We start from the raw sequence: 21,903 nt of genomic DNA, 5'->3' as shown, positions 1-21,903 counted from the left end.
ACTCTCCGCAATCTGTCCTGTATAAAAGCATGCAGCGAATGCATCAGGTGCCTTCCAGGTTGGGTTACGGCAAAAATATCCTTCTCGCGAGGATCTCATAACACAGACCAATTGGGATGCCTCTCAGAGGACATGCATCTGGCTCAGGGACACAATTGACACATGAACTCTGTTGTCTGTATTGCAACAGCATCGTTGAATTTTTCATTCAGTCCAGAGGCAATTTCTGACCTGGCCTGACATCTTCAGCTTCTAACCTGGACAATGGTGAGGTCTAAGCTCATGCCTCACATGGAAATAATTACTACTGTCAACTTGTACAAAAGGGACCACTCCTATTATATACCAAGGCTACTTGGTAGCCACTAGCTTTGACTGATACACATCCATAGGAAATATAGAGTCTTCCTCAACATGTTTTCATTATCAACATTAAATGCCACTCTGTGGTCCCCCTTACTTTTGCCTCATAGCACAGCCTGTTTCTACATGCTGAGTTGCCATCGTGGCAGATGCCTTGAAACACAACTAGATGGATCACAGTAATATCAAGTACTCAGCAGCCATGTACTTCACTATATTGTAGTAAAGCAGAATGAATGCCGTGCATTATTTTGAAGCATTTCACTGCAGCTGTACTCTGTCTGTGACTTAAGTCTTGTTTGAACCAAATTGTCACTTCCTTGCTCATAGGTGAACCAGCCCCTTCAGCCTTCTTCACCCTGCCCCCAGAGATCAGCCTATCCCAGTTTGTGTGGATGTTGGGGGGAGTGTACAGTCCCGGTACTGGTTCTCTGCTGCTTTGCCCTCTTTCTCTCTTCACATTGTCTTAATTATTTCTAACCCACATAAAAGGCCTCATGCTTTCACCCCAGAAAGATTGTCCACATATGTAGATCTATAGCATATCTTTAGGTGGATCTTGGGCAAGCTACAATTGTCCATACTGCCTGAAGAGTCCCACCCCATAGCTAGCCCCAATCATGGATACAGAGGTGCTGATCACAAGTAGTACTGCAGTTTGCAGCAGGCGAAGTTCCAGCTTGATTTTAGCATGCTGGATCAAGATGAAGTATAGCATGAGTGACTAACAGCTTTACTACTATGGTAAAGGCAAAGGCAACTACAGTCAGCTCATTTTTACAAATCATGTGTGGCTCATAGGTCACTTCTAGGATGCCAATGAAACCCTTATCCAGGTAGATAAGATCCATCTCACCTAGATGGTCTGTTTTAAGTATAAGTTTTTGCTAATATGCTGAAAGTCTTCTGGGATCATGAGAGGAATAAGGCTTATGAATTGATTTAGCAAAGAAAAAAAAGGCACAAAATAAGAATGAAACAGACTGAAACAAGTACAAGGAAATTACAGGCACGTGCTCTCCCTTAACAAGAGAGTCTGATCATAGGTGGACTCCATAATGGACTCTTCTCATCACTCCATTACACAAAGCCATCAGCCCAGTTTAGTGTAATGAAGTTTCACTCTTCACTTCACCCCATAGAAGCCCCTTGGAAATTGGGTTTCTTGCAAAGCTATGCTGCTTTTCCTTGAGGCAAGTAAGGATGTTAAGAGCTACTTAGGGGGAAAAATGCATTTTTAAGAGGAAATCGCTAAGCTCGATAGCCCCAAATTTAACTGGTTTTATTCTGTTGTTGTTCTCTTAGAAGCGTCCCCCCCCAATATTCTTTTGTCTGTGAGCACTGCCAGCTCTTCAAACCTCAAGCTGAGCAAGCCCAGGAACTACAATAGCCCCTGCTCTGTACACAGCTGGGTCACTCTGTAATAACAAATCACAGGCCACTGCTCAGTTCTCACAAGTAACCCTCAGAAGACAGCATCATACTCCTAGCAGCACCCCTGAGCAGCATGGATCTCAAAGGGTGTCTCAAAGATGGACAGACAGCCTCGTCTCCATTTCACACATGGAAACTGAAATGCAGGGAGGTTCACCGCAGCCAGAGGTTGGCAAACTTTTCAGAGCAATGGGATGAAATCACACAGCTCTGCCCAAGGGACCTTTGGCAGGATCAGTATGGCCCACAGCCTATAGTTAGCCAATCTCTGACCCAGGCTAAAACAACGAGTCACCAACAGAGCAGAGAACAACACCCACATTTTCAGGTCCTGTACACTACTTATGAAGCGATCAGGCCTTATTCACATGCTACTGCTAGTTACTGAAGGGAATTAAAAATACCTGGTAATGGAACAGCCTGCAAGGAATAGCAACAGAAAACCATGTGCTTGCCTTTGCTTTAAATAATGTGAATGCCCCACTTAAAGACTGAGATCATTCAGAAACATGATTCCAACTGCATCAACCTTTTGGTCATTTCCACCAAGGAACGTGTTTTTTCATTAGGAACATGGCAAGCCATCACCTTTCATCATTTCCCCACCTGTTTAACTCCTACTGAACAAAATAATGGTGATTTTCTAGTGAAGCCCAGGTATGTCTATCAGAAAAGTGGGGAATGACCCCTACCCCCTTACTTTTACAGGGGGAGAGTGGGCAAAGGTCAGAATGGATGTTACTTGGTGCAACAGCAACCACACTGGAGTAATTGGTGTGTATTTAGTTGCTCTGACTTTGGGTCATTATTGCTATTACGGTAGCATCTAGATGCCCCACAGTGATTGGGGCATCTAGATTCACAATTATGTGAATCAGATGAAGGGTCTGGTCACATGACATTCTTGTACATCCTTATATACTACACTGGGATGTGGAGCAAACAGATAACCCGATCTCCCACAGCAGCTAGACATCATTCCCCACTGAGTTTTCCAAGGGTTATTCTACACTGAATGTGAGTGAGTTATGTTAGTATAGGGCTCTGCATCATATGTCTACTTCTGAGTCCAAATCGGTGATGTTGGTGTGACTCTCATGTGTCCAGCTTCAACGATAGTCCTTGCCCCAGTTTACCTACTGTCTAAGTAGACAAGACATATAAACAGGGGGATGGGAAGGAGATGCACAGGGTGATGATGTGAAAAGCCCAAGGTCACTTGGCAAGTCAATGGTAGAGCTGGGGAAAAGAAATGTCCTGACCCCTGTTCCATGTCCCCCTCCCCCAGACTGCATTGTCTCCTTTGACTTCCCCATGGGACATTTTCAAACAAGGACCTGTCTAATCCTTGGTGGATATACATGCTGAAGTAATCAGCATCAAATCTAAAAGTGGTTCTGTGGTTAAGCCATTGGGCTCTGGGTTCTGCTGCTGCCTCTGCGTTAGACTTGATGTATTCAGGGCCATCTTTTTACTGAAGCTCACGTGCTCTGGAGATGTAAAAAATGCAGTGACAATGCCTTTATTTATTTATTTATTTTGTCTCCAGCACTGTTCCCTTGGAGGACCATTACCTAGATACAGAAATGAGCAAAGAAAACAAACTGAAGATAGTCAGCAAAGAGTTTTTTCCTATGGACAAGGACAAAGCCCCTTCCTGCACAAAGGTATAAGCATCAATATTAGTCCTTGGGGAGGCTGCCCATTGATACCTGGGGAAGATCCCCAGGGGGTTTCATTACAGTTGTCTTTTAATCTCCCTGTATAAAAAGGATTTTCCAGAACCACGGGGATTCAGATTACAGTGCAGAGATGAAGCCAGCCAGAGAGGATTGCAAAGACAGGTGTGATAGGAAGATCAGAGGTGTAATCTGCTACCAGATCTAATTCTGTCTTTTCTTACATCATGGCGAAGTTCCCATTGACATCAGCGGGTTTAATCAGTTGTAAAATAACGTGTTCACTGAGGGCATAATTAGATTCATTGACTTCATGGGAAAATCCACAGACAAAGTAACAAACCCTGATTGCTTATACATATAGATGTTACAGTGATTAGCAAGAACTAGATCAGGGACCTTAAGCACCAAAGTACAATAATAGGTAAAAGAGAATTTCTCTGGCTGTGATAGTAGTAGGTGCTGGTAGCTTTATCACTGGAACTACCCAGTAGAGGGAGACATGATATCACACACTAGGATCTTGTATTGTGCTGAGGTGCTGCAGTGATGGATCCTCTGGAAACAGGATGGCGGGTAGTGATGGCACAGACAGAAGGTAGGAGTGTACTACTGAGATGTGTTAAGGACAAAGTCAGAAGGCATCATCAACCTGGAGGAGGACTGAAATATCATTCAGTAAGACCTGGATAACCTTGAGGACTGGAGTAATAATTGGTGAAATTAAATAGTCCAAACTTTGTGTTTCTGCTATAAAGTAGGAGCTCATCAGTCAGAAATAACTGAGGCAGAGATAGATATGGATGTATTAGTCAATCACAAAATGTCTATGAGCTACTAATAAGATGCAGTTATTAAAACAAGGATGCACCTGGAAAGGTATTTTTACCACATGCAGTTGTGGTCATCTATGGTCAAGAAAACTTCATGTCAAACTGGAAAACAATGCAGAGAAGGGCTACTAGGATGATCAGGAGAAACGACATGAGACTAAAAGAGCATGATGTTTTCAGCCTAGCAAAACAGAAGCTGAGAGATGTAATTACTCTCTATGAATATCTCAGGGGTGGGGGGAAGAGGGTAGGCAGGCAGAAGAACTGTTTAAACTCAAGGACAATACTGACATAAGAACTAATGGCCACAAAGTGGCCATGAATAAATTTACTTTGGAAATCAGAAGGCATGAAGAGTGAGGTTTGGGAATAGCCTTTTCATCAGGAGTCAGGATGAAAACATCTAGTTTTTTTACATGAGCTCCAACAAGTTTATGAAAAAAATCATGAAATGTGTTTGGCTGTGACAGCAAGAGGTTGGATTCAATGACCCAGTAAGTCCTTTCCCATCCCACATCCTATGATGGCAGGATTGATGTGGGGAATCTGTTCTGCATGCTGATTTTTCCCATTGTTTCAGAGGTGAGGGTAAGCTATTTCTGACCAATTTATAACCTTTATAACTACTTTTGCTGAATTTCAAGTCAAAACAAGACTGTTTCATTTGCATTCTCATCATAATTTCTCTTCATAGCCATTATTAAATCACCTTAGCATTTGGCATTAACAACATCCTCTGTCTAGAAGAAGCCCAGTAACAAAGTTAATGGAGGGTGACGTAGGTCAGAAGTAAGGTACAGTGTCAGATTTAAATAGAGGTCTGAAGACTTTAATAACAGGGGAGTTAAAGTGCTCTGTGTTATGAGGTTCAGCTCTATTTACAGGGCTTTGGGTGGCTGAGAAGACCCCTTACTCCTCCAGGTGAACTGACAGGTACGTTATGACCAGATTTTCTTGTTCTGATGAGTCAGTACTGATCATATCAGGCACCTTGTGGCCTACTGTATTAAAACATGACAGACCTAACCAGACCTGACATTCACTCCTGCGGGAACACAGAAACCTGGTTTTCTAAAGGAAGAAGAATAGCATTGCTTGAAAGAACTTGATTTTTTTTCTTTTTAAATTAATGACACCATTTTATAGAGCTTCTACAACTGCTGTCTGCCCAGGAACTGATCAGATTGTGTACTTTTGACACAAATATAAGCTAATAAGTGACCTGTCTAGAGAAACATCACATTCTCTTTCAGAATCCAAATCTGCACTTTTCAGTTTTAGAAGGGAACTATCTGAATAAAAAAAAAAAATGTAGAAATTTCCAACCCTGAGTACCCTCTACAAGGTAGCAAAGGATGTGACCCACACCAAGGGAGAGGAATCATTTAGAATAGTCCATGTAGTAGAACTAGGTGCAGTGGGGTAAAATTGAACACTTTCTGTAGGGTGATTCTTAGGAAAAAATCATTGGCACAGCAAAGCTTCCAGCTGTAGGGAAATCTGCTCAGGTAGAAGCTATCACCAACTTTCTCATAGGCATTTATAACTGGACCACACAAAGCACCAGAGCCAGAGAATGGTCCTAAATGAAAAATGGAGCTTGTCACATCATGGATCAGTCCCAACTCTAGATTTTTGTGGGCCTAATCTGAGATGTGCAAACCAGCCACGCAGTGGGAACAAATGGAATCTGCCCACAAGAACGTGTAAAGGCAGAATCAGGCCTATCGTACCAACAAGAACCTAAAATGAGTCCTAAAAAGGCAGCTTCTGTTCTTTTATCAGTTGTAGATCAGTTATCTACAGAATTTGCATTGATGCCATAGAGGTTGCTTCACTGTTTGATCCTATATCTTTGGTTTGGTTTGTCAGCAGCTTTATCCTACACTGCTGAAGTGAATCTAAAAACCAGCTCTCGCTAAATTAGTGCTCTGTGTGCAACTGAGTCTTAGAAAAGAGGAATCACATAAAACCACCCTTACCATTGAAATGGCTCAGTCCAAGGCTGCTGTGTTAAGTATCACTCCTTTTCCTGCTGAACTGTCCTTTTCCTATCATGAGTCTGTTCTTCCCCATATAAAACATGTAAGTTCTGAGTTACTGATTCTTTCAATAGCTTGTTTGTTCTCATCCATGCTACAATAAACCACCTTTATGATCTCTGTGTTTTACGTGCTAGATTAATGATCTTGACAAGCATGAAGTGCCTCTTGCCAATGCAAAAGCAGAAGAGAAACTCAAAGCTTTGGAAAGAAAAAGACGGCTGAAGAAATAGTGTTGCCAGCCAGGAGAGAGCTTATGGAATAAACAAATCCACACGTGTATATACTTCGCACAGCAGTGTCAATGCAGCTACATTTCTCCAAATATACTCTGCCATTATTTCAATCTGTTATATTCTGATTGCTAACAACAGGGTGTATTTACTTTTCAAGCCTAAGTATAAAGGCAAAGAGTTAGTGAACACTTGTCTCGGTCTTGTTTTTTCTCAAAGAAGGTTTTTCCTCATGTAATTTGGGCAAGGTGACAATACCTGGAGAAGCAAAACTGGATAGAAGAACCCAAGAGAGAAAAGCAATGGTTGAAAATTCATCTTAACAAAGGGGTTGCCTCAGCAAGCATCTATTCTGGGATGTCCTTGAATTGGTGGCATGGGTTTGCTGAAACGGACCAAAATCTGAACAAGCCAGAGCCATAGAGCAGGCTTCAGAAAGAAAGTGCAGGCAGCAAAAAGGAGAGGAAAACAGCCTGTGCAGATAATACTCTGGTAGCCAGTTTAATAATATTGTATACTGAGTGCTATACAAGTGGAGGGTCACAGGAGTAGGAAAAATGAATGCTGGAATGGGACATCCAACATAGGTTCCGATAATATGGATCAGAATTGTGGCCTTTTGCTTCATCTATGTAGATGACCCACTACTGGAAAAGAACTGGGATTGATGTAGGGCATAAGGAAAGCTCACTGGAGGGCTAATAGAGTGTGTCACCCAGGCAGCTCTATCAGTGGGCATTTTCCATGTAGAGGTCTAGTTTGCACTTACAGATATCCTCCCTAATGGGACCCAATGCACAACCACTCCAGCATGATCCATGGGCATTTTTCACACTCCTTTGCCTACAGGGGTGAATCATACAATCATAGAATCAGAGAAAATTAGGGCTGGAAGGTTCCTCAGGAGGTCACATCTATCCCAACCCCCTGATCAAAGCAGAACCACCCCCAACTAGATCACCCCAGCCAAAGCTTTGTCTAGTTGGGTCTTAAAAACCTCCAGAGATGGAGCTTCCACCACCTCTCTGGATAACCTGTTCCAGTGTTTTATAACCCTCCTGGTGAGAAAATTCTTCCTAATATCTAACCTAAACTTCCCTTGCTGCAACTTGAGACCATTGCTCCTTGTTCTGTCACCTGGCACCACTGAGAACAGTCCAGCTCCATCCTCTTTTGAACCCCACTTCAGGTAGTTGAAGGCTGCTATTAAATCCCCACTCAGTCTCCTCTTCTCTAGACTAAATAAGTCCAGTTCCCTCAGTCTTTCCTCATAAGGTCATGTTTGCAAGACCCCCAAGCCATTTTTGTTGCCCTCCGCTGGACTCTCTCCAATTTGTCCACATCCTTTCTGTAGTGGGGGGCCCAAAACTGGACACAGTGCTCCAGATGTGGCCTCACCAGTCCTGAATAGAGGGGAATAATCACTTCCCTTGACCTGCTGGCAATACTCCTACCAATGCAGCCCAGTATGGTGTTAGCCTTCTTGGCAACAGGGTCACACTGCTGGCTCATATTCAGCTTACTGTCCACTGTAACCCCCAGGTTCTTTTCTGCAGAGCTGCTGCTTAGCCAGTCAGTCCTCAGCCTGTACTGATACATGGGACTGTTCTGTCCTAAGTGCAGGACTTTGCACTTGTCCTTGTTGAACCGCATGAGATTTCTTTTGGCCTAATCCAATTTGTCTAGGTCTCTGAATCCTAGCCCTACCCTCCAGTGTATCTACTACTCTCCCAGCCTGGTGTCATCTGCAAACTTGCTGAGGTAAACTAAACAATGTTACTTATTGTCTGCACATAAAAATGGAAGGACATTAGGGAAGCAGGTGGAGTTTATCTAAAGCAGTTGTTCTTAATCTTTTTAGACTCAAGGCACTCCTTGATAAACTCAAGCCACCCCTCAGAAAATATTGTATCTTAGTTTCACTTCATTTTTTACTACAAAAAAACAGAAAAGAGCAATTATTGTTGCAAAGAACTAAGAAGGATCTCAGCATATCAGAATTATTTCAATACAGGACACTATGGATTCCTATTTGAAATCTCTGAGTTTATCTTGTAAATCATGAGTGCTAACATTGCATGGCAACTTTGAATGGATCTCAAAGCACGCCAGGTTGAGTGCGGCACCCTGGTTGAGAATGATTAGATTAAAACACAAAACAAAACTGCACTTACATACTCACATAGTTTTTAGACATGCTTTGAGAGTACCTAAAAAAAGTGTGGAAATTAAATGACTTTCCCCATCCAAATTGGGGTGAAGAGATACTATGCTGCACACTTCATCAAACTCACTTGCATTCTAGGAAAGATGCTTCAGAGGAGCTAAGGACTCATTGAAATGTCTACAGCTGCTACCGTATTTGTAGAGTTCAAGTTTTACTTGTTCATTTGTAATGAACAACCCATCTCCAGAATGGGTGGTGGGAAAAACCTTACTGTTTTAATTGAAACATAGACTTGCACACATCTGGCTTGGATTGCTTGCCCTCAGCAACTGGCTTTATAAAAATAAGTAACCTCTGCCTGTCAGGTCCTTTTGAGCAAATATATATTTTTATAGGGATCCATCTATTTATTCCATCCCATGCATTCCTGTCAAATTAAACATGAGTGGTCTAGTCAATCATCACCAATTACACATATTCAGATTTTCTTTTTCTATTAGTGTTTCTTCAGGGTTCCCAAGTATTTTCCATTTCTCTGGGAAGGAGTGAGAGCGCCTCCTCAGGGGCAGTGATAGGTCTCAGAAAACACAGCATTAAGAAGGATGTTTCTATTGTGCAGTGTTTGAGAGCAGCCCAGCAACTCCCTCTGCTCCCCATCTCTCCTCTTTTCATGGCATCTGCTCAAAAGCTATTGCTAAATGGTGAAAAGCAAAAATTGAAGAGCACCATTAAATTGGATGCTCTCAGGCTGATTGGAGCTAGGAAAGGGTTTAGTTTTGGTTTGTTTAAATCTGAAGGGTCTGAAGTCAGGCAGCACAGCCTAAAAAAGCAGAGCTTTTTTCTATAATGTAACTCTTACTGAAGACAAAACGAGATATTCACAGTTTACCTCAACTATGAAAGCCTTACTACATAGATTTAAAGAGGCACTATCAAATTCATATTCTGAACCAAAAAAGCTGTTAAAAAATTGGCTGAAGTACACCACCTTGGATAGCTCTAAAGTACAATGGAAGTGGTAAATAAATACAGGTTTCCCTCACTTTATGCAGGTTCTGTATGTGCGAATTCACTCTTATGCGATGACCGTTTTTATACCAAAAATGGGCTGTATGCAAGTTAAATTCACTCTTATGCAATCGGTGTGGTGGAAGCCCGCACTCAGCTGCTTTGTGCCGTGCATTGTGGGAGTGACATGCACCAAAATAGTCTCCTGTGTGGATCTGTGCTCCTCGCTCGTTGTCTGAGACACGTGTTTCTGTAGTTGCCATCCCCATTATGATAGTGCCCTGTGCTTGTGTGTACAGTCTGCTGTTGGTGAATACCAAAATCGTCTTGTAAAAGTGGTAGAAATGGGTCTGGAGGTCAGTGCAGTCGAGGTCTTGGAGCGTATCCCTATTTGTTACATTGTAAAGTGGGTTCCCTTTATGCGAATTCAAGTTATGCAATGTTTTCCTGAAACGCATGTACAGCATAAAGCGAGGGAAACCTGTATTATCACTGAATTCAGTGGTAGTTGCCTGGGGTGAGGAGATGCCTGCTTCATTTAAACATGCCCTACCAGCACTCAGAAGAGCTCTAGCGTCGTCGTTGGGTTCCTGGGAAACTGCAAAAAAAAGCTACTTGGGAAATTACATTGATCTGCTCAGTTTCACTTTCCAAGTGGCGTGGAGTGTAAAGGAGGGGGACAGAACCAGAAACAATATCTGTGAAGAAAAGAAAATTAGATTCAAGAACAAATAACCTTGTTCACATTTGTGTTATTGGTAATACAGATACAATTTTTCTGTTAGGCTTGTAAGTCTACGATTTGCCCTGAACTGACACCCCATGACTGATTTGTACATTGAGATGGCCCCTTTAATTTCCGCATTTAAAGGTCACTGAAAAGAGTGAATGACTAGAGGTGGGTATAAGTGCCTTCCTAAAGCGCAAATGTGTGTGGGGTGGGGAAAGAACAAGGCTAAAGTGCTCTCCTCGAAGGGCTCCATCCTGGGAGATGCTGAGCGCTCCTGGAAGGTACCGAACGCCCTCCGCTCTCCGTGGCAAGTTGAGACTACTCGCCACCTCCAAGGAGATTTGCTCAGCACCTCGCAGGATGGGCCCTGACCTGGTATGTCTGGGAAACACCTCTGTGTTTCAGTAATTGAAGCGAAGCACAGGGCTGAGGAGAGGCTCCTGCTGGCAGCTTGTTGCGTTGATTTTATTCTTGACTTCATCTGATTATTTCCCTGTCATGTTTTGTTAGTGTCAGCAGGGAAGAAAATCGGTGCCATGAACTATCCATCAGACTTACAAGTTTGCCCTCCAAGCTGTAATTCCTAATTATTATCCAGCTGCTACATGTATCCTGTGTGGATTGACATTGCAGATGGTCAAGGGAGTGAAAGGTACTAAACCATTGTCTGAAATGTGCAGTGACTTTTATCCCTCTGTTAATTTTCTTTTTCTTCCTCAAGGAGCAAAAAACAGGGCTCTTTAAATAGAATGAAATAAATACCTGCCATGGGAAACGTGCTTGTCAAAAGAGCAGACATCAATAGCCCACATGGCAGCTAGAGATCATGGATTTAAAGTGCTGACCTTTTAAATGATAATATTCCATCAGCATGGCATGATGTGTGGCAAGGGTGTTGGGCTTGTATGGTCATTATTTATTATGTAGCACAGAATATTTTTTCACTTACTGAGCACCTTTCTGCCAAGGATCTCAAACCATTAGAGAAAATCCTTAGCCCTATTTTCCAGGTGGAGAAAACAGAGTTGGTTCAAATACCATGCAGTGACAAAGCTGAGATGTGTACCCTGCTTCACAGTCACTTGCTGTAACTCCAGGCCACCTGTCTGGTTATATCAACAAATGGCTCTTAATGGTTTTGCATTTCAGATCAGCATCCTAAAGTGTAGATCCAGTCCCCGTCCCCACCTGTTTCTCCTGTCTTCCCCTCTGTTTCGTAGCTCCCTGTTCTTTGTCTGCTTTCTCCCTGTTTGCTATTCACTTTGACGCCTCCTTTGGTATCACCGCACCACCCCGACAGGGCAATGGATTTGCTTGTAAAAACATTTACATTCAGAAAAGCACATAAAGCAAACACGGCCATTTCCTCAGTCACTTTCTTCTGCCTCCATTTCCTGCTTTTGTTGTGACCTCAGCGGTGAGTGATAACAGCAGTGCAAACATCTGGATTTTTTCACACCTACTCATACAGGTTCCTTCACATTCAAAAATATTCCTGAAGGGAGCTGGTAGAAACCCTGAGAGCTCTTCTTTCTACTGCTTTTTCCAACAACAGCATCCTGTGAACACAGTGACCAAGAAGAGAAAGAGTGTATAGAAGTTGCTGACAACAAAAGTGTGGTGGCTGATCTCACTTTTTGAGTTAGCTAAGAGCTTTTGTGTTGCCCAGATACTCTGTAGCAGTTCAGTGGCCATCATCATTGACTCCAGCCCTACCAGGTTCATCTGAGCTCCTCATAGTTTCCAAAAGTTAGACAGGTCAATACCATCCCATGGGATGGGATAAGCTGCACCTACATTTCTTCGGGGAGCTCCTCCTGCTGTAGCTAGGACAAGGAAGCAGGCACTGGTGGGACATCATCTGACTCTGCTCTGCTCGGGTAGCCTGACCAAGTAGCATTGTGCGAAAGAGGGCGGCGAGGCATTACAGTTCAAACAACTTCTCTGCAGATGACGTTTTTATGAACGTGAATTGGCTTTTCCCCATAGACATAGACAGGCAGACCCTTGAAGCTGTGGAGCTTTGCTGAAGCTGTCCTCACAAAAGGATGCCATCTCTGTTCCTTTCCAGCCACGTGTCCTTGGGGCCTTGAAACTGGAATACGTTTAACTTGAGGATTCATTTTGGTCAGTGCAGCAGGCTGTGGGTACTAGTTGAACACGACAGGAAAAGAACTAGTGACACGTTCTGTGTGAGCAGGAAATGGCACTGAGAGGAATATTGCTGAGTTACACAAGTTGGTGGGAGGAAAGCAGTGGGGACCAAGGAGTCAGATCCTTTTCTTAAGTCTGATCAGCCTCCTTAATGGAGCAAAGTAAAAGACCTCCAGACCCTTTGCTGGCTTTTTGTGGGGCCAGAATTATTCCTCTTAAGTGGCTGTCTTTACTGCTTGTTCATATATATGAGGGCTGTGCAAAGCTTTGGGTGGTGATTTGATTTGGAGGAGATTCGGCCTGATTCGGTGGCCGAATCTCCAAATCCAAATCGAATCAGGGGACCAATTAAAAGGTCCGAATCGATTCAACACTCTCCGAATCTTCGGGAAAGATTCAGAGAGCTTTGATAATTTGGGCAGTCCCCAGTGCCTGCAGCAGGGAGCTGCAGCTGGACTCCAAGCTGGTAAGTAGGGGTGGGGGAGAGGAGCCTGGGGGAGGGGGGAGGGGACCATGGGGGGACCCCTGCCAGACCCTGCCTGCTCCCCTCTCCCCCCCCAGCTCCTGGCTTTTTAAAGAAAAGCTCCGGTGCTCACTGGGTACTGCCGAGCGGGGGGGGGGGATCCCTGCTGCCCCCCACTCCCCCACAACACATGGGGGGCTCTGCCACAAGCCCCCCAACCCCTCCCACTCCTCCAGCCCCCTCATGAGTGCCCTGCCCAGACCAGCTCCGGCTTTAAAAAAAAAAAAGCCAAGAAAAACCTCAGGACTGACTGCTCCTGCAGTGGGCTTGGGGCTTTGGGGGCTCATGCAGAGCTCCCCACATGGTGCAGGGCAGTGGGGGGCAGCGGGGATCACCCCCCACTGGTCAGAGCAGTGAGTCTGGGGGGGGTTTCGGGGGTTTTTGTTCTTAAAGGACTGGAGCTGGCCCGGGCTCATGAAGAGCCCCCCATGCAGCATGGGGCACTGGGGGGCAGCGGGGATCACCCCCGCCCGGCAGCACCCAGTGAGCCAGGGCTTTTTTTTTTTAAACAAGAGCTGGGAGCTGGGGCGGGCAGGACAGCCAATGTTGGGCTGGGAGAGGGGCGCGGGATGGGCCTGGCTGATTTGGAGATCTGGAGCAGCAGCCAAATCTCCGAATCAGGTTAGGCCAAATCAAATCAGGACAGTGATTCAAATCACCGAATCTAATCACTGTCCCCCAAATCAGTCAAATACGAATCCGAAGTGAATACTAACTGCTTCACACAGGTCTAATTTATATATACATATATTCAATAAAGACAGCATGCAACCAAGATTGGGATAACAGTTGTAAAATTTTTCTTCCAGCCTGGGGAGATGTTTTTTGTTTTTTACCTTTCAATAAAGCAGGCAAGTATTGGATGCAAAAAGCTTCATAACAAAGTGTCCTCTGGAGAGTGTGATAAATTAATATGGGCCAGAAAATTACCATCATTAAAGCAACGTTTTATTGGTGTGGATGTCTCTTTCTTCCCCATGCAGACCCATTCTCATTATCTAAGCGATGCTGGTTGATTTTACATAACCATATAAATCCTGGAGGGTGGGGGGACATGAGAAGGGGCTTTGAAAGAATATTTGCGATCATAAGGGAATAAACTCTTCTTCTGTTTATCTTCTGTTCGCTGAAAGCCACTCATCGTGTCTTCTAGGCATTGCACTCACAGTAGACCAAAGAGAAACAATATGCCCCACTGTGTGTCTTAAGAGAACTGGATTCCTTCCTGCTGTGAAATTCCACCCTAAGATCTGATGCCACTTGCAGTAGTATATGTAGGTCTAGTGCCATTTAAGTCACTGCAGTCCTACGAGGTTGAAACTGGCTTACAATGAGAATATTACCTACAACACACAAGCAATTGCACAAGGAGTTAAACTCCCAGAAGGTGAAGTTCACCCCTTCCAATCACGAAGCCCAGATCCCCTGACCTTGGGTAGGGAATTAGGCAGCCACGGAGTGAACAGAATGATCGGCACAGCACAGCACCTCCACAAGCCTAGGAGCTGGAAATACAGACGCTGTTCTCATGTGCCTCCTATCAGGTTTTGGGCTCCTGGATATAACACTCCAAACCACTCATTTCCATTAGTTGATTCAGGGACAGCAGAGAGCCTTATTGTCAGTGCACAAGGGAGGTGGGAGATTTCCCCTGTTGCAGAGCCAGCATCCATGGGACCAAGAACTGGCTGCGTTATCATCTTCAGTCCATCTCTTCCATCTGGAAACTGACAGCTTAGACTGGATTTGGGTCATAAGAAGCAAGATAAAGCCAGATACAGGCATTCACCACTGTCCCTTAGGAAGCAGCAAAATTTCCCCTGGAATAATCTCTCCATGAAAGTAAAAACACGCTTTGGCTCAAGGCGATTTCAAGCAGAGTTTTATAGTCCAGAAATAGCTTCCTGAACCATGAAACCCAAAATAAGGGAGCTCTTCCACAAGCTACTGCCCTGAGAAAAGGACAGCATCAACCATTATGAAGGCATGCTACACTGCCTTTCCCTAACAGGGATGCTTACAATCTGTGCATCTCGCTAACATGCGCTGGTAATGGGACCTAATTCCAGTTGGGAAAATGTAAGCTACAACCTCAGCAGCCTAAATCCATCTGGAACACTTCATGGCCATATGTTCTGCAGACATCCTGGGTTATTTATCTTGAAAAATCTTTGGTGTATAACAAATTTAAGCCTCCATTTCAGTACTGCGATGTAAGTCAGTAACATATTTAAGATGCTTATAACAGCCTCTGCAAATATTGTGGGAGTTTTTGAGGAATGCCTGCTGATTGAAGCACAGCCATGGAGGACCAAGGGAGCTAACCCCAGATTTTTAGAATTGCACACAGGCATAGTTTGCACATGCTGCAGTTATAATAATGGGCCATTAATCACAAAAACTATAGCAAATATAGTGCTACAGAATAGAGCCCTGCTTTCTACCCGCAGCTCTGTGTCACCTTGGGCAAGTCTCTCAATCTCCTTGGGTTTAGGTGTCCTGATTTATGAAACAAAGATCATAATTTGCTTGCATAAGGGCATTGATGGATTTGATCAACTGATGTTTTTAAAGCACTGATATTCTCTGAAAAGGTACCAGATAAATTAAATGAACCCTTTACACCCATTCTCCCACTCAGTTAAACAGAATAAAAAGCATTCTAAATACTAATAGTGGGGAGATGAGACCTCTGAGTAGCTCAGCTCATGAATGCACCACCTAGCTTATAAGATGCTCTTCTAGCCCGTTATATAAGTAACAAAATATGTCAGAGTTTGCTTTCCTTTGTATTCATCTATCCCATCATATCTATAGAATAAGCTTGATGTTATAGGTCATCTTCTATATTGTAGAGACACCCCATGTGGTAGGCATTCATTTCCACCAGAAGCATTGAAATACATAGTACTTTATGATATTTTCAGAGAAAACTGTCAACCATGACTGCAATGTAACAGCAGCTTTGGGAGGCCACAAATGGCAGGATGAAGTGCTGAAATAAAGAGGGTATGGATAATGGATTTTGTCCCATCAAAGATGCAGCACAGCCAGAACACTTCTGTTAGAGAGATCCCTGTGTACATTTCCTGTCAAGAATTATGGCTCTTCATACAGTGACATGAGGGCTGAATGATTCTTGCTGTATGGTATAAAATAGTCACTGAAAGATGACTGCCCACAAATACACTCACATTCATGGTAGGAAAAGTCAAGGGAGTGGACTATCTACTGGACGGTCCAAGTAAGCTCTGAACTGAATACAGTGACAAAGGTTTAGTGCATAATGAAATCTTATCTGTGCATGTAAAATCATGTAACCAGGTTTAAAAAAGAGACAGATTTACTAGATGCAATAAGGCAGGACTGAGAAGGGAAAAAATAACAGGCTAAAAAAAGTCCACATAGATTTACTAGCTGTAATAAGGTTGAAAAAAAACTTAATAGTGGGCAGTTAGAGAAGATTCATTAATCACAGCCATATGGTTCTGTTAGCAGCACTGGAGGAAACTATCTATTAGAATTTATAGATTGCAACGTTATCCCAAAGGCCACCATTGCTGTTGGTAAGTGCATCTCAGCAGAGGCCAAAGACTGACTGGCTTGTGGAAACTGAGATACAGTTTCACCAGCGGAGGGGCTCTCTCCTGCTCAGGGGTGAGACACTTTTGCTGGGGTCCTGTAGGGAAGTTTTCACTGCCGCTGCTTGGTCCACGAATGGAGGTTTTAGCATGACTGCCTGCTGCTTTAGACCCCAGCACTAAGGCCCCAACAAAGCATCTAACCACCTGCTTAACTTTAAGCATGCTTCAAGGGATGTCAGCACTGCAGCTAAAAGTGTGACACCGGATTGTAAAGACACAGAGCTATCCTGGACCATGCTGGCTCAGGCACTGATAGGTGCTGCAGCAAAGAATTCAACACAAGGAGTAAAACCTGCTTGGGACCCTGGCAACCCACACGCTGTAGTCTCTGAGGCCATGATTATACTGCTATCAGTACCCAGACTAAATCAGGTCTCTATGACTCACAGTATAAACACACCACTCAGTTGCACCAAGCTCAATAAGATTTCATTTAATGTTTTGTGAATAGGGTTGGTCATTATTACCAGAAAATCTGCAGTCCTCGAGGAGGGTCCAAATCACGGAGCAAGTCACCCCATTATGTCAGACACTGCATAAACACTGAACAGTGCTATCAACTTCTCCTGAGCAGTAACCTGTGCCTAAAGGCTCTGCTGAATGCTCCTCTGAAATCATTTCTGAAATGCTGTTATTGCGATAAAATCAGCTATAAACCAAATGGGTAAAATATTTTATTCACACTAAATGAAAGTAGTTTTCTACTTATATACAGCCACTTAACACCACACCCATCTTGGGGTACCCAAGGAACAAACTAACCCCAGTGAAATGTTTCAATGTTTTTTTTTATTATTATTATTATTATTTAAATTCCCACCAGAAGAATAGCTTTTAAACAACCTGCGTCAGCCCTACACTGCTTGCCATGCTCAGAACCCAGAAGTGAAATTGGCTGTAAACTGGAGTGAAGCTGACTTCATTGTTTTCCTTTACCAAATGGAGAGGAATATGCAAAGGAAACAGCAGGCACAAATAGTAAAGAGTAAATTGGATTTTTAAAATTCATGCAGTCAGTGACACTGGAAAAGGCATTTGTTATAGGACAGAGTTGCTTTAAAAAAAAAAAAAAAGGTCAAAAATAATTTTAAAAAAGAATATACATTTGAAGTCCCAGTTCTATAACACTTTAAAATAATGATGCTGCTAATGAATGCTGAATTACAGTGGGAATCCAAGAGACAGGTGCCTGGCCCCTAGATTATGATGACAGGATTTATCAGACATAATGAATATACCATAGGAGTGAAAATGATTAGCTCATTATATTAAAATGTTACCTATTTTTCTCTATTAAGGAAACATTCGTTTCATTTGCCTCCCAACACAGCAAACACTTCAGGAGTTCCTATTATCTTTTATATAGGAATATTTAGTATATTAGTGGTACCCTTTTTCTTGGCTATTATGATATATTAAGACAGTAGGCATGTTACAGTTCGTTATTGTTAGAACAAAAGAATACAGCTAACCGCCATCTCAAAATAACTGATCAGTGAGGCTTTTAGTCTCTCAGTAGGTTTAACTTGCCTGTTACATTTTTCAACACAAATTCACATTTTTCTGTTTAATTTACTGCTAGTAAAAGGTACCCAATTGACAGCTTTGCTGGAAAATGAAGTTGTCTACTCAACCACAATATAGCAACAGTACAGGGAAGAAAGTCTCCTCTACTTTAGCCCACGAACCTGCCTCTATTCTGTGCATTCGCTCTTTTGCTAAGACAAAGCGTAGTCTCGTTCCAACAGAGCGGACAGGTTCTGAGATGGATACCCATCAGCTGGAGACTAGACCTTGCCTTAAGCCTATTTGGAATAGCTCGTGCCTTAAACATCATACGGTAACGTCTCTCTGCGTCAAGTACCTTGACTTGCATTTGAACCCGAGATCGAGAAGTGACTGCACCACTGCAACTGATCTATATATTAATTTTTCTGTGTGTATTAGAGTAATTCATGGAATGAGAGAAACCTAAGTAATTTACATAAAAAGAATAAAATAGAGAGGATTTGCACTTGATTTGAGAATGGGACAGTCTAGGTTATCTAGATTAGAAGATGTCCTCAGGATTATTATATTACAACCATAATGATGCTTTACATTCTCCAGCCATGTGAAAGCACCATCCTTCTCAACAATAGCAGCAGAACAGGTCACTAGGAAAGACATGTTTGGTTGGGGAAGGAGGAGAAACCACCCCCAGAATCCAGGTAACTGTATTTTATGATGTCTATAAGTGCTTTCAGAGCTAGGTGCCAAACTGAAATGTCTGTCATATTCCTGGGCTGATCTCTCAACTGGTTGGGAGGCTTTAATAGCCAACCATTCCTGAGCTACAGATGTGAAAATTATATGAGATTTATAAACCTCTTCTTTGGTCTAGCCATTGGCAAGAGACAACAATTCTCTTGGCAAGTGACACCCCCAAGTCCAAAAGTTGGACAGTTTGGATCCAAGCTTCAGTGCGTGACCCCATCCCTCGTTGCCCCAGGAAATGGAAACCTGGTAGGACAGTGTCTAGTAGGTCCCAGTTCAGTAGAGAGGAGGCTTACATTAATGCCACTGTGTGCCCACATTTTCCTCATAAATTAACACATTTAGGGCCAAGGGTAAGAACATTTGGAAAACAGCAACCCCTGACCTACTACGTCCCACTCAGCGACTAAAATGCAAGTTAGGAACACCAGCAGGAATGCATGGATTTGTCTCTTAAATAGACAAATAGACTGAGGGGTTGCAAAAACATAAATAGGAAGGAGAAGAGAAACATCTGGAGGAGGAGAAAGACAATAGACACCTCCTCAAGTGAGGCTTGTGATGCTCTGAAAAAACATTACACTGGTAGTGCTGAACATGCTTCTTGAGTGGCATTGATGCTCCTGAGCCAGACAGGGGCAAAACAACATTCAGCGCAGAGGACCTCTACAAGACTTCTGGGTCTGTCTGGGTAACTGGGTGATTAATGAGATATACCCTTGACAGACAGTAGTATATACCTGGCAAGAATCCTAATTTCCATGTAAACAAAATGTGCTACTACAGCAGGGAGAACAGCTTCCTCTCCTCTCCTCGCAGACTGTGTTAGAATCAATGATAACCCCAAGCAAATATAGTGGTACCCTGTGTCTTCCCTCCTCCCCTGCAGCAACCTGTAACATTATGCAGTGTGTCAGAGATTAGTAATGGGCTTGATTTAGTACCCCTCAATTTTGAGAAAGATCAGCATATCATGGTTCGGGACGCTTTCTCCTACCTACTATATTAAGGAACATAAATGCTTTCAAAAGGGTACCCCCAATGACCTACTACTTTGGTATTGAACATAATGCAAAGAATCCACAACCTTGGTATCTAAACATGGGATATACACACACTCACATACATATACATATACACATACACACACACATACACACACATATGTACATACACACACATACATACAGTTGCACACATACACACACACAAATACATATATATATGTAGCCAATCGGTAGAGAAAATGGTAAACAGTCAGCTTTAGGCAGTGTTTGCAACACATGCCTGGTCAAGAATAAAGCAAAGTGGCAGGCTAGAGAGAATGAAAAATAGCATCTTTTCGTTCATCTTAACAAATCCCTTTCCTTGCATCTCAGAAAGTTACATCTGATTATGGAAAGAAAAGCACTTTAGACCATTTCCATGTAACAACTATTTTCAGGAGATTGAATTTAGAGTCTATTCTGCAATGTCAACAGCAAAACCAGTTAAGTTCTAAAATGAACAGTATCTTTAAGCAATAAAATAGAAAGCAGAAAGAACCCAGATGTGGGTTTCAGATCCCAGATATTGACTGCTGGGGTAAATGTGGGGGATGAATGGGAAACCAAGTGACCAATTTTAGTGTGGAGTTGCTGAAAGGATATATAGGATCTCCTTATGCCAGTAGACAGTAAAGAACTTGGAAAAGATCTCATTACAATGTTATAAGATTAAGGAAATAAATTCTTGCTCCTTATACTTGGCTATCTCTAAATCCCAGCTGGAAATGGTCACTCCCCACTCCCTCCACCCCTCCAAGCTGATACACCTTTTCCCACTGAAATCTAAAGTTCAACAAAAAAAATCAACTGGGGAAGGAGGAAGAATTTCCATCAACTAGCTCTAACCATAGGGCTGTGCGAAGCTTTGGATGGTGATTGGATTTGGAGGAGATACAGCCCAATTCAGTGGCCAAATATCCAAATCCAAATTGAATCGGGGACTACTTAAATGGTCCAAATCAATTCAAAGCTCTCCAAATCTTTGGAAAAGATTCGGAGAGCTTTGAAGATTCAGGCAGTCCCCGGTGGCTGCAGCAGGGAGCTGGACCCGGACTCCATGCTGGTAAGTAGGGGGCGGGGAAGGGGGAACTGGGCGAGGGTACCATGCGGGGACCCCTGCCAGCCCTCATCCCCTGCCTGCTCCCCCAGCCCCCCATTGGCTGCCTCCACCCACCCCAGCTCCCAGAGCTTTAAAAGCCCTGACTCACTGGGTGCTTCCAGGTGGGGGGGGGAGCAATCCCCGCTGACCCCAAGACCCCATGCCACATGGGGAGCTCTGCACAAGCCCCCCGACGCCCCCTGCTCTTCCAGGCCCCCCATAGCTGCCCCACCCACTGTGGCTCCAACCCTTTAAGAGAAAAAAACCAGAGGAAAGCCCCAGGACTCAGGGCTCCTGCAGTGGCCTTGGGGGACTCATGCAGAGCCCCCCACCTGGCGCAGGGCAGTGAGGGGAAGTGGGGATTGCTCCCCCCGCCCAGCAGCACATGCTGAGTGGGGCATTTTTTTTCCAAGTGCCGGGAGCTGGGGTGGGTGAGGCAGCCATTGCCGGGCTGGGAGATGGGCCTGGCCTGGCTGCTTCGGAGATTTGGCTGCTGCCAAATCTCCGAATCAGATTCATCCGAATCAGATGGGGACAGTGATTTGAATCACTGAATTGAATCACTGTCCCCTGAATCGGCCAAATCCAAAGTGAATACTAGCTGCTTCGCACAGGCCTACTAACCACAACCCTGCAATAATTTAATAGCAAAGTGCAGTGGTTGTTATTCCATCATATTGCCACACTCCTGC

At 43.6% G+C, this 21,903-nt stretch overlaps 1 protein-coding gene across 1 annotated transcript in view; it reads left to right on the top strand.

The window, feature by feature from the left end:
* Window positions 1–6,757, top strand: part of C12H3orf20 (chromosome 12 C3orf20 homolog) — a 53,641-nt gene extending 46,884 nt beyond the window's left edge. Inside the window, exons 13-14 of the mRNA XM_059715997.1 lie at window positions 3,347–3,464; window positions 6,489–6,757. Coding sequence (XP_059571980.1) covers window positions 3,347–3,464; window positions 6,489–6,584 — 214 coding nt within the window. The 3' untranslated portion in view covers window positions 6,585–6,757. The remainder of the gene's footprint in view (window positions 1–3,346; window positions 3,465–6,488) is intronic.
* The last annotated feature ends 15,146 nt before the right edge of the window (window positions 6,758–21,903 follow it).

Source organism: Alligator mississippiensis, chromosome 12, assembly GCF_030867095.1.
Source record: "Alligator mississippiensis isolate rAllMis1 chromosome 12, rAllMis1, whole genome shotgun sequence".
Lineage (NCBI taxonomy): Eukaryota > Metazoa > Chordata > Crocodylia > Alligatoridae > Alligator > Alligator mississippiensis.
The sequence above is the reverse complement of the archived record's forward strand: the minus strand, read 5'-3'. Positions and strand labels throughout refer to the sequence as shown.